General features: G+C 32.3%; 1 protein-coding gene across 1 annotated transcript in view; it reads left to right on the top strand.

The window, feature by feature from the left end:
* Positions 1–9,896, top strand: part of LOC129234251 (SRSF protein kinase 3-like) — a 50,703-nt gene extending 40,807 nt beyond the window's left edge. Inside the window, exons 14-15 of the mRNA XM_054868231.1 lie at positions 4,357–4,519; positions 8,643–9,896. Coding sequence (XP_054724206.1) covers positions 4,357–4,519; positions 8,643–8,827 — 348 coding nt within the window. The 3' untranslated portion in view covers positions 8,828–9,896. The remainder of the gene's footprint in view (positions 1–4,356; positions 4,520–8,642) is intronic.
* The last annotated feature ends 3,168 nt before the right edge of the window (positions 9,897–13,064 follow it).

Genomic DNA, 13,064 nt, shown 5'->3' with positions numbered 1-13,064 from the left:
TAAATTCTCACCAACCAGATTTTAATTTATAGAAATTCATAACTGTTATCTTTTAAGTAGTCTGTGAACTCAGCTGACATATGGAGCACAGCTTGTATGGTAAGGTCTATTGTAGGAAGCTCTAAATTCACACCAACCAGATTTTAATTTATAGAAATTCATAGCTGTTATCTTTTAAGTAGTCTGTGAACTCAGCTGACATATGGAGCACAACTTGTATGGTAAGGTCTATTGTAGGAAGCTCTAAATTCTCACCAACCAGATTTTAATTTATAGAAATTCATAGCTGTTATCTTTTAAGTAGTCTGTGAACTCAGCTGACATATGGAGCACAACTTGTATGGTAAGGTCTATTGTAGGAAGCTCTAAATTCTCACCAACCAGATTTTAATTTATAGAAATTCATAGCTGTTATCTTTTAAGTAGTCTGTGAACTCAGCTGACATATGGAGCACAGCTTGTATGGTAAGGTCTATTGTAGGAAGCTCTAAATTCACACCAACCAGATTTTAATTTATAGGAATTCATAACTGTTATCTTTTAAGTAGTCTGTGAACTCAGCTATGAATAACCCTGAACTATACGGGAGAGAATGAGATGTTATATGAACGCCTGTGTATTATTTGCAATAAGCATACGAAAAATAGTAACCACCGAGATGAAAGATATAAAAGTCTGCTTTTTGAGACATACGAGGGGGACCCAAAAGAAACCGGACTAATGGTGCGATGCCAATCCTAGATGTAGTAGAGTGCTCTCCAGCTAGATGGCTCAAGTAGAAACCTTCACAAACCAGCTGTGCAAGTGGCGTCAGTTTAATTGATACTGTCTGATCGTAGGGTTGGTTTTCTCAGGTGCTGTTTCTTTCCTCCTGCGAACTCATTACATGGAAGATTTAAAAGAACAAACTAAACTTGAAATTTTGCTTCTCCTGCTTGAAAAGTCGGCAACGGATTAGCTTACCAAATGTTTCAACAAGCTTTCAAGACCGATGCTATGAGCCGTACATAAGTCTTCGAGTGGTTTGGGCGCTTTAAACGCGGTAGCATGAATGTCGAAGATCATGCTCGCTCTGAGCGCCCTTCAACGTCTAGAAATGATGAAAACGTTGAAAAAACCTGCCAAAAAATCAACGAGAGTGGTCGTTTTACGATTGACGAAAATTTAGAAGAAACAAGAGTGAGTTGGAGCTCGCTAGGGCGATTTGAAAGATGGTTCCTTGGCAATGATAACGCTCCCGCACACACAACCTTTACTATTAACCGCTAATTGGCCTCTCAGGGGTGGCCAGTCGTTCTTCGACCCCCGTATTCGCCAGACCTAGCCCCCTGTGATCTTTTTCTGTTCCCGAGTATGAAAAAAAATCTGAAAATGAAGCGTTTTGATGATGTAGAGGCTGTAAAAACTACTTTGCAACGGTCACTGGACATGGTCAAAGTTAGAGAGTTCCAGGGGAGCTTCTAACAGTGGAAGAAATGAATTAACAAGTGTATCGCATCTAAGGGTGAACACTTTAAAGGAGATAAAAGAAATTTTGTGAATAAACTAATATATAAATATTTCAGAACAAAAATCCGGTTATTTTTGGGTCCCCCCTCGTACAGTGAAACTCTTGTGCAAGTTGACCACCCGCGGTGCACTACTTTAGTGGTCAACTTAAACAGGTGGTCAATTTATAGGGGTTGATTTATATGATGTAGGTTTAATTCTGTACTTGAAAAAAGCAGTCAACCTACAAGGTTGGTCAACTTTACAGGTTTTACTGTAGCACTATTTACTCCTTGTTTTCACTGGCCATATGGCGGCTTTGGAGGGGGGAGGGGCCCAAATTGTAAGAGTTTTTGTAAAGTTTTTATACATTGAAGAGGAATGCTTCCTTTTATTTTTCACTAGTGGCACCCGCACGGCTTCGCTCGTAATAGAAAAATTAAAGGTCTTTTGGTTCGCTTGTATATTTACAAATAATGTATGGTGAATTTTCTCGCCAATTGGCTTGTACTGACATTACAGTTTCACGTTATGATAATTTCGTATCTCGCCCATTGGCTTGGGCCCATGTTACGGTTCCACGTTATGATAAGTTCGTAATTTATGATATTTTTTTTCTTAAAATTGGAATAAAAAAAAGAACCACATCGAATTTTCGAAAAATCGCTTCCAGGTGAACAAACACCCCCATGCTACAAACTAACTTTGTGCCAAATTTCATGAAAATCGGCCGAACGGTTTAGGCGCTATGCGCGTCACAGACATCCTACAGATATCCTACAGACATCCAGACATCCTCCGGACAGAGAGACTTTCTGCTTTATCCTTACTAATAATAAAGCAGAAAGTCTCTCTGTCCGGAGGATGTCTGTAGGATGTCTGTAGGATGTCTGTAGGATGTCCGTAGGATGTCTGTGACGCGCATAGCGCTTAAACCGTTCGGCCGATTTTCATGAAATTTGGCACAAAGTTAGTATGTAGCATGGGGGTGTGCACCTCGAAGCGATTTTTCGAAAATTCGATGTGGTTCTTTTTTTATTCCAATTTTAAGAAAAAAAACTCTCATAAATTATGAAATTATCATAACGTGGAACCGTAACATGGGCACAAGCCAATGGGCGAGATACGAAATTATCATAACGTGGAACTGTAACGTCGGTACAAGCCAATTGGCGAGAAAATTCACCATACATTATTTGTAAATATACAAGCGAACCAAAAGACCTTTAATTTTTCTATTACGGGCGAAGCCGTGCGGGTGCCACTAGTTATTAGTAAAGAAAAGCAGTGGAAGAAAATATTTACTGTTTTTTTTGCTTCAATTATTATTATAATCCGTGTTCTTCTGGTAAGGTGGTGCAGGGCCGACAAGAGACCCTGTTAGCCTAGTCGTAAACTAGGGGCCCGACCCTTGAGGGTCTGAGGAGGGCCTGGCTCAGAGTCGGAGTTGTTTAAGTTTTGTAATTTAATGGGAGTAGGAAGCCCTGACGACCTAACTGACAAGAAGCCTGCCTTGGCTCTCAACGGCCATGGGGCGATGTACTATCTCATTTTTAGCACGTTCCCTTTTGAACTTTAATATCTCTTTGAAATTTTTTCGTAAACGTTTCAATTTTTTTTTTGTGTTGTTTTTTTTTATTTTATATATTGTGATATTCTTAAATATAACTTTGGGGGGGGGGGGGGGCCTGAGAGTCATATAAAAAGTTAGATTTTATCTTTTTGCTCTAAATATTTTTCCGCTTCAACCTTTTATCAACTTAACTCTGCATCTCATTTTGACCATTTTTGCAATTGGAAGTATGTATCTAGGACTAATGGTTGTGAAAATAGAGGTCTTTCAAGTTAAATGGGGACATGTTGTATATGCTGTGAAATCTTGTTACAACGAACTTCAAGTGACCGCAAATTTTATTCGTTGTTATGGAAATTTCCTGATGATGGAATTCAAGCAACGTAAAGGAAATTAAATCAGAACTGAAAATTTATTCCATTGCATTGGCATTCGTTGTAACAAGAATTCACTGTATATATAATCAGAGGCAGCGATTGGGACAGAAAAGGGGGGGGGGCAAAAAAATTAAAAACCATAGGACTTTTAGCGGCAGCGAAAAAATGAAAGAAGAAAAAAAATTACAACATTTTGCTTAGGAAGGTCTTGAGAGCATATGAGATGTAATTGATGCAAATCTAACCTAAACTCATGTTTTTCTTTAGATTTTCATGAACTATGTTCACGAAAACTAAGTAAAACAATTGATTTACTAATATCTAAACAATGAATACATAAATTAAACGTTACTGCTTGCCCGTGGCGCAGCGAAGGGGTTTTGGGGGTGAAAACACCCCCCAGAGCCATTGGTTGTAACATAAATGCAAATTCTAATGCAGTAGTTTACGCATATGAAAGGGCTGTTTTGATCAAAAAACCACGTTCAGAAGGTATTTTTTTTATCAAAAAACCCCACCAGAAGGTATTTTTAATCATCCCCCTCCCTCCAGAAGGTATTTTTAATCACAAAACCCCCTCCAGAAAATAGTTTTGGCTGTGCTAGTGCTGCTTGCATTAAATACTGTTTGGTAAACAGATATGCAAAGTAAAACAAATAATTAAGATCTGAAAATGTTGACACTTTTTTTAATTTTTATAGTAGAAATTATTTAAAAAAAATATAAAAATCCTAAATTGGTTTAGGTTTCTAAATTGAAAAATAAAATAAAGAAATTAACCATAAAAAGTAAGGGGGTTGCCAACCCCTCCCCCCGAATCGCCGCCACTGTACATATTTTTTTTTATATGTATATATAATTTGTTCATACTTGTTCTAATTCAAAGTTTCACTCATTTTTTTCATTTTTCTTGTTCAGGCATTTGAATTAGCAACTGGGGACTATCTGTTTGAACCTCATTCTGGAGAAGATTACTCAAGAGATGAAGATCATTTAGCTCACATTATAGAACTTCTGGGTGATATACCAAAACATATTGCATTTTCTGGAAAATATTCCAGAGAATTTTTCAACAAAAAAGGTACTTATCATAGATTCTTTGTGTCAGTTACAAATATTTGTATGAGAACTATTAATAACTTCGGGACTCCCTACCGTTAAATTTTTTTCATTTGTCACTGTAGGGCTGTCACGAGTCTTTTAAAGTATTTTTTTAGTGCTTTGTTTCAGTGACCTGTTACAAAAAGGGCCCTTCAAAGTTTTCTTTTTCTTCTTTTCTTTTTTTTTTTTTTGAAAATTCTGTATTTTGAACTAAAAATGAAAATTCTTAAATTTTTTTTCTTGGTGAGTTGTTCTATATTTATTTTTTCCCCTCAAAGTTCTTTAAAAAATTAATTGTTTGTTCCCTTCTTTTTTCTTGACCTTCTCTCTTTCTCTCTCTCTTTTTGATTTCAAAGCCCATTGTCAAAATTCGCAATTTCAAGGGTGGAAAATTTGCGCCAGCGTGTGCCAATTTTCAAATTTTGATACAACCTGATACAAAACGGCCAAATTCGCGATTTTTGCGCCAAAAATTCAATTTTATTACACAAAAACATTTATTACAAGAAAAAAAGTAGCAGCTGCATTCATTTTTGTCATTGAAAGCAAAAAAGAAGCATATAAGTAAAAGAGGGGGTAAAGAACTCTTCATATTCGCTGAAAATTGTGTATTATGCTTTAAATTTAAATCCTTTTGCATCCTTTAAATTTTTCAACAATTTTGAAAAATGGAAGTTATTTTCACCTAGTTTGCTTTAAATTGGCTTATTTTATTTCTTTATTTTAATAATTATTTCAGGTTTTGATTAAAATTAAGATGTAGGGGAATGTAGGGCAAAGTAAAATATCGAGGCAAAGTGGAATGGTGAAATATTTACTCTGTTTTTAGCGCCACCTATCTAGTAATATTTTAACTATGTAGTAACATATGTAGCATACTCCAGTCAAGGAAAAATTACCTCAAAAAATAAAAAAATATGATGATTCAATCCAGTTTCAAAAATTGATACTCACATTATAATATTTTCTTGTAAGTCAAAAATAGTTTTGTGATTATTAAATGATAAAGTTCTTGTTATAAACATTTTAAATATTAATTTAGACTTACTTATATTCAATTCAGTATTTAGTTGCTTAATATTATTTTGCTTATTTGTATTTTAAATGTACAAATAAATGCTCAAGTGCATGCGAGGCAAAGAGGATGAGCAAAGTGAAATATTTTGTTTCATTTACTTATGCAATCCAGTATGGTATTCTTATACGTAATCATTCATTGATTAATTCATTTACCATCCTTCATTTAATAATTCCCTTTTGTATTCATTCATTCACTTATTTTCTTATTAATTCGGAATTCATTCATTAACTTTTTTCCATTAATTCTTTTACGTACTCATTTATTTGATCAAAAATATCTTTAACAATCAAATAGAAAATATTTCATGAGAAAAAAGTCTTTAGAGTCCATAAAAATATTAAAATTAATATTTTTTAAAACTGCATTTAAGCAATATGATCTCTACCACACATACATGCATTCATTTCTTTTAAAATAAATTTGAAAAAGTAGTTTATTTAGCACATTATCTTCTGGCTGCCATGCATTGCTGCATCTATACCGCTTAAATTATAAAACAAAATATAGTTCAATCAATGCAATATCTACGGGATACTACTTATGTCAAGCAAGGAAATTTTTTCTGGTACGGGGGGAAATTTGAACTAATCAAAAGTAACACGTTGACATTGAGCGAAGTTAAATGAAATGCAAATATGTGTCACGGCAGGTTATGTGTAAATCAAAATACAAAACAGCAATATGGGGACCACATCCTTTTTTTTTTTTTCTTTGTTCAGACAGTGAAATACAACTTCTGAAAATGAGCTAATTTATTAAGTTAAAAGTAATGTTAATGTATTGCCTGAAAAGAGGCAGTGAGTTCATTTTCATACAAATATTGATAAATATATTCTTCAGTAATTGTTAATTAAAATTTCGGAACTTTTAGCTTCTTTTTTAAGGATTTTAAAAATATTCAAATGTCTAAACACTGAAAAAGGTTGTAAAGCTTAAGGAATTTTTCTCTATTTATTTATTTTATTTATTTATTTACTTATTTTTTTTTCTTTCAAGATGTTATTTGTCAGTGCAAGGGGGACCTATTAATTCAAGTATTAAAAGTAAAATTTTGGATATTAATGCAATATAAGAAAATTTAAACAAGGTTTGTAAGCTTGGTTGTGTATGTGTGAATAACTTATCCATGTAATGGTTTCTAAATTATATTCATTACATGTTGAGTTGTAAAAACTTTTATTTCTTCAAAGTAAATCTTTAATACATGCAATTTTTTGAACTTTATTTTTATTTTCAAATCTTTCTGTTAAAGAAATGTTTTTTGCACCCAAAAACTTTACTTATTAAGTCAGCTAATCAACTCTAAAAAAAAAAATTTTTTTTAAACCAAAGTAAAAAAGAAATTCACATCTATATACTAGTATCTCCCCCCCCCCTTTGTGCCCCCCCTTTTTTGTAATAGTTAGAAACTGATTATAAATATCTTTTTTAAAGTTTTTTTTTTTGCCTCTTTTTCTGTCTCTTTCTCTTTAGCTTTGAATGTAATAAATATGCTAAAGGCATTTTTAAATTAAAGTACTATATTTGATTTCTGTGTCATGTAATACTATAAATAAATACATGACGTGTTTGTAACAACTGCTATGAACCAACTAAAGTAAGATTCTAGTTAGGTATCTATTATGATTGATCGTACATTTACTAAAAGTGGTTTTGTATACTTTTTGTAAATGACAATATTGCTACCAAATTGGGTTTAATAAAAAATATTTATGTACTTTTTTGCTACAAATGTTTTGTATTTGCTTCAAACTGTGTAGTGACTGTGTACAAAATTGAAGATTTTGTCACGAAACTGTGAATTTACATGATACAAAACTGATCATTCTGTTACAAAATAGTGATTATACTGATACAAAACTGTTCATTCTGATACAAAATTGGCATTTTTGCTGATACAGAAATGAATTTTTGATTTTCCACCCCTGCAATTTCAATAATCACTAAGAAAAACTACCCTTCTCTGCTAATAATTTGATTTTTTCTCAAAAATTAATATTTATATTAGATGGTTACAAAAAACGTGTTCCCTCCTCCCATTTTCTCAGTTTTTGTTTCAAAACTGATCACATAGTTTTAATTGCTTAGAAAAATCTCTAATCTGTGTCTTATGTTTAGTTAGACCAAACAGTTATTTTGATAATTGTACACCAATCAGCTTTTATGCTTAGGTGATAAATTAAAGATAGAGTAATTAATGGCTGCAAATTCCCAATGTACTCTGCTTAAGTAACATCTAGCTTTGTGTAACAATGTTTGAAAATTGTTCTTATTTTATGTATACTTTTACTTTTGAGATTTGAAATTTTGTATTAGGGGGAATTTTATCATAATTTAGTTACATTCCCCCCCCCCTCCTCCCCTTACGTTTGTACACATGGCCTCTCACATTGAATAGATGTAGTTCAGTTTAAAAATTTTCTATTTAACAACATCAGTAGTAAAAGAATTTACTAAAATAGAATGCCTACAATTTGAACAAATAAATGTGATAGTGTTTTCATGTTTTCATCATTACCTTTTTTTTTTTAAATTTTTCCCCCTCATAAAAGAGATATAGTTTGTTTCAAATGTTGAGAAGTGTGTTTGAAATAGTTTGGAAGCATAAGTTTACTAATATACCCTGCAAGTTATAAAATAAATGTTGTTATAAGGAAAAGGGGGCTCATTTTTAATTTTTGGTGAACTTTTTGCTATGAAAATTTGTAGGTTGATTTTGAATAATAAAGAAAAATTGGATGAATTTTTTTTTATTGAATTTTACTTAATGTTATGTATTTTGCATTAGAACTTAAAAATAGTTGCAAGTTGAATATTTAAAGCGTTCTTTCCTGAACAACATATTTTAAAATCTATTTTAAAAATGTAATAATGCTTATAAAAATATTTCTGTATTATATTTCTTCATTTTATCATGCTATATTCGAACTAATGTCTGTATGTATAAATGATGTTAAGAAATGATTATTATTTTAATATTAAATTTATTTATTTATTAAATTTTGCTATTATTTTTTTTAAGGTGAACTAAGGCATATAACTAAACTAAAGCCTTGGGGTTTGTATGACGTTCTGACAGAAAAATATGAGTGGGACCCATCGGAAGCTCAAGCATTCACAGACTTTTTAATTCCTATGCTAGCTTTTGATCCAAGTGAGCGTGCAAAAGCTTCTGACTGCTTAAAACATCCGTGGCTAGCTTCGTGACTTCCAAATAAATATTTAGCTCAGTTTACCTTTGAATCTACGAACTAATGAATTGTCATGCATTTTCTCAGCATTCAATAAAGTAAATCATTTGTACATTTTTATTTGTCATAGATTTTCATTTTGAATCCTAATAAAATTTAGATCTGGAAAAATGTAATTACATGTTGCATCAGAATTCATACAACATTAATATAAAAATTTCACTTTTATTTGTTAAGTGGTTTGTTTTATAGTTTATAGTACCCGGAAGAAAAAAAATCGGTTTTCATATTTTCTCTGTGTTTGATTGAATGTACATTTTTGTCTCTGCTACATCTGTGTCTGAAATGTTATTTGTGTTGTAAATGTGTACTTAATTTATTTTACTGTTTACCTCTTTGTGTTTTCATATGATTTAGAATATGCAAAGGGCAAAATACTTTTTCATAGCCATCATACACATTAAATCATATTACTATGTTTAGCATTTAAACTAGGCTGAAAAAAGAAATATTGTGTACTAAAAGCTTTATTATTTAACACATTAAATAATTAAATGTTAGAATACCTTTAAAAATAGCTCAATTTGCCTTAGTTTAGAGTTTTGTTCAACATCAAGACTAAATTTAAGATAACTGAAAACTATTGTTTTCATTTGTTTAGATGAAGTTGCACATGACAAAAAACCTGTGTTACTCACTCAATAAATCTTTGTTGTTCAAAGTCAATTTTCCAGATAAACAGCACCGCATTTTAAAGAATTTAAAATGGTGCTTAATGCTCATATCTTGACAAAAAAAATAAATCAATAAAATTAAAGAAAAAAATGTCTTATTATGTGCAATCATTTGCACTTTTGTAGCATATGCCGTCTTAAATGTACATTGCCATTCCAAATGGGATTCTGTGGAGAAAAAAAAAACTGAAAGCTGATTTACAAAATTTAGAAGCCGATTATCTTACTTCATTTATTCAAGTTATTAAATCTTGATTCCTGAATCAAAGTAATTTTGACTTTGAAATGTTGTTTGATATAGCTCAGTGTGCCTAAAATTGTATTTTAACAAATAAAGAAATGTGTAGAAGAGGTTTCCACTTTCATTTGGCATATTTGTTTCTTAAATTTTTTTTTATTGTCATTTAAAAGCGAAAATGATCTGATGAGCTGCTTTCAAAAATACTTAGTTCTAGCTGAAATGGGACCGTAGCTTTATTCAAACTTCAAATTCTTATCTTAATATGATATTCAGATAGTGTATAAAGAACAATATTACATAATTAGGTAGCATAAATCTTTGAGCAAACTCTTCTTATTACTGTCCAGAAATAAATACACAAATAATTATAAAGATTTAAAGAACGGAATACATATCTCGTCTTATATCTCATCTAATGAGGTTTTAAACAGCTTTAAATATTCTTGGCAAAATCAAATTCTCAGTGCAGTTTTGCATTGAAGAGAGCCCAGGTGACTCCATCTGGTAGAGAAATTGTGCATCAAAATTCGCATGGTCATGGCATCCATCGATAGTGGTTCTACATAAAAGAATAGATGCTATATCAAAGGATCTTACTACGTCTGTGAAGAGGTAAATCATTTGCAGTAGAATATTTGCAGCTAATAGGGAAAGTTTTCTTTTAGATGGGATTAGGCTCACTAACAGGGTTGCCAACAGATCCTCATTTTAAGGAGTTTCCCTGCAAAAACTCTGCAAGTAGTTTGGGGCCATTCATTAATTACATAAGGGTCCCAAGGGGGAGGGGGTTGGAAAAATCAGGGATGAGATTTTTCCGGCTTTTGCCGGAATTCCGGCTTTTTCTGTTGGCTTTTAAAACCTTTCCTCCTTTTCTGCCTCTTTCAAGCCTTATTTTTCTCAAAAATCGGAAAAAAAATACGATTTTTTAAATTATTCGGTTTTCGATTTCTTACTTGTTCTATTTTTTCTCCTTGAATCTTCGTCCTTCGCGATATCTGCCAAAAACGTACGTTTTGGAATCATGCCAACGACGTCAAACACGTGCTGCGCCGAAAGTTGCATGCCTCATTTGAGATTTCAATCTTTTTGCATCCTGAAAGTATTTCAATTATTTTTATTGTTGGGTGGAATTTTACTCTTTTCTACCTAATATACGCTTATTTTATTCATCATTTCAATAATATTTTAATTTCTTTAATTTATTTTAGAAAAAATGCAAAACTCAATAAAAAAAATGTGGCTTAGCACCCACAGTCTCGATTTTTTTTTTTTTTTTTTTAACTTGGCATGGCTGCTTTTTTTTGTATATTTAAGAAAGTGTAAAAAATATTTATGGTGAATCTCAAATGGTTTAGGTTTTACAACCTGTTAAAAGTTTTGAGATTTCATAATTAAATGAGGCAGCTGCAAGTTGTTCTTTTTATTCCATAATTGTATTAGGAAGTTTTCAAAAACAAATTTTAGGTTCCAATGCAAGGAAAAAGATAACCAATCGTTTATATACATATATATTTATTTATTTTTAATTCTTACTATGAAAAGTATGTTCCACCACATAATGAAATTTTAGATTTTTCTCTGTTGTAAATTTTTACTTTACAAACAGACCTAATTTTAAAATTTATGTTCTCACTTGTTTAACACTATAAACTCAAATGTTTTTAATGGAAAAAAATGTATTTTCCTCTTAAAAATATGAAAAATTGACACTATTATGTGATGCAGCCAAGATTGAACTCTGGCTCCCCCAACCCTTTGTTCAAGGACTCAGGGGTTAGAAATTGTTGCCTCTTTTTCAAAATTAAGATTTATTTATGAATAAACACCCTTGCAAGAAATGGTACAATGCAGCAAATTGTACAAAACTATTACTCATACTTAATTAAATATGTATTACCTTTAAAACTGGTAAATTAGCCATTTTTTTGTTGAATTTTTGGATATCATGGCTTCCAGGTTCTATTTTGATGCGTTTTTGGATATCATCCCTTTCACAAAATTTTTTTGGATATCATCCCTTTTACGTAATTTTTTGGATTTCCTCCTTTTTGCTCTCTGACCACTCTCATCCCTGAAAAATCTCTGCATACCCTTACTTTGGGAAGGGGCAGTGTGGCGTAGCTAGGGAGGGGCGGAGGGGGCAGTCCGCCCCGGGCGGCAATTTTAGACTTTTGATGCGAAAAAATTTCAGGCGTTTTCCCAATAAGGAAATCATGCTTTTGATCTATTACTAGATGCAAATAAGAAAAAAAAGTCTTCGAATCAGGCCCGTGTCCAGGATTTCATAAAGGGAGGGGTTGAAACCGTTTCCCTTTGTAACTTACGTTGTCAAAGGAAAACTAACTACGCGTGTTGAATAGTTCATTTTAGTTCGATAACTAGGCTTTTTTTTTTATACGTTTTGCGTTTTTTTTTTTAATGAAATCTTATTTGTACAGTTGAACATTTTGTAAAAGCACACATATTTCTTTTATGCAACCTAATTCTAGTTTTTTTTTTCTTTTGTTTTTCCATCAAATAACATTGAACAGGAATTTAATGAAAATAAAAATTGTATTAAAAAAATTGCTGTTCCGCATAGAAACATTTTTCTAATGTGTGAAACGACTAATTCATCCAACACTAAAGGCGTACCATAAAAAAACAGTAAGCGAAGTACCCATTTTCCATGCCCCTAAGTTTTTTTTTTTTGGGGGGGGGGGGGTACGTTATTGTCTACAGGGGTGATTGTGAGCTCATCAAAAAATACCTGAAAGTTTCAAAGCGAGAACGGGGGGGGGGGGGAGGGGGTAATCTTTGGCCCCTATTTCTTAAGTGCACCTATGCCACAGTATTAAATAGTTCAATAGTCAGAGTCAAAATAGTGTGTGTACATTTGATTAAAATTTTAATGGGTTACGAAGTTACTTTTGAGCTGGTGTTATACAAAATTATCTTGACATTTGCCCATCTTAAGGGATAGCTGTCCATCTTAAGGCTCTTGCAGGTATATTTGAAGAGTATTATATAATTTTTAAAAAAATGCGGAGGTAGGGAGATAAAAGCATAACAAAAAAAAAACATAATCCTGTATTTTCGGACATAAAAATACCGGAAATACATCCGAAAATACCGGAAATTCGATAAAATACCGGAACACAATCACCCCTGGGTCTAATATTCGTTTAGATAATTTTCCGTTGCATACTTATAGCATTGCCAGACTCTCCAACCATTCCATTTTTTCAAGCACTTAGTAGCGAAGGGGCTTGGGAATCCTACAATTGAGGAAAATGGTA

This window comes from Uloborus diversus, chromosome 1 (assembly GCF_026930045.1).
Source record: "Uloborus diversus isolate 005 chromosome 1, Udiv.v.3.1, whole genome shotgun sequence".
In the NCBI taxonomy this organism is placed as follows: Eukaryota; Metazoa; Arthropoda; class Arachnida; order Araneae; family Uloboridae; genus Uloborus; species Uloborus diversus.
The sequence above is the reverse complement of the archived record's forward strand: the minus strand, read 5'-3'. Positions and strand labels throughout refer to the sequence as shown.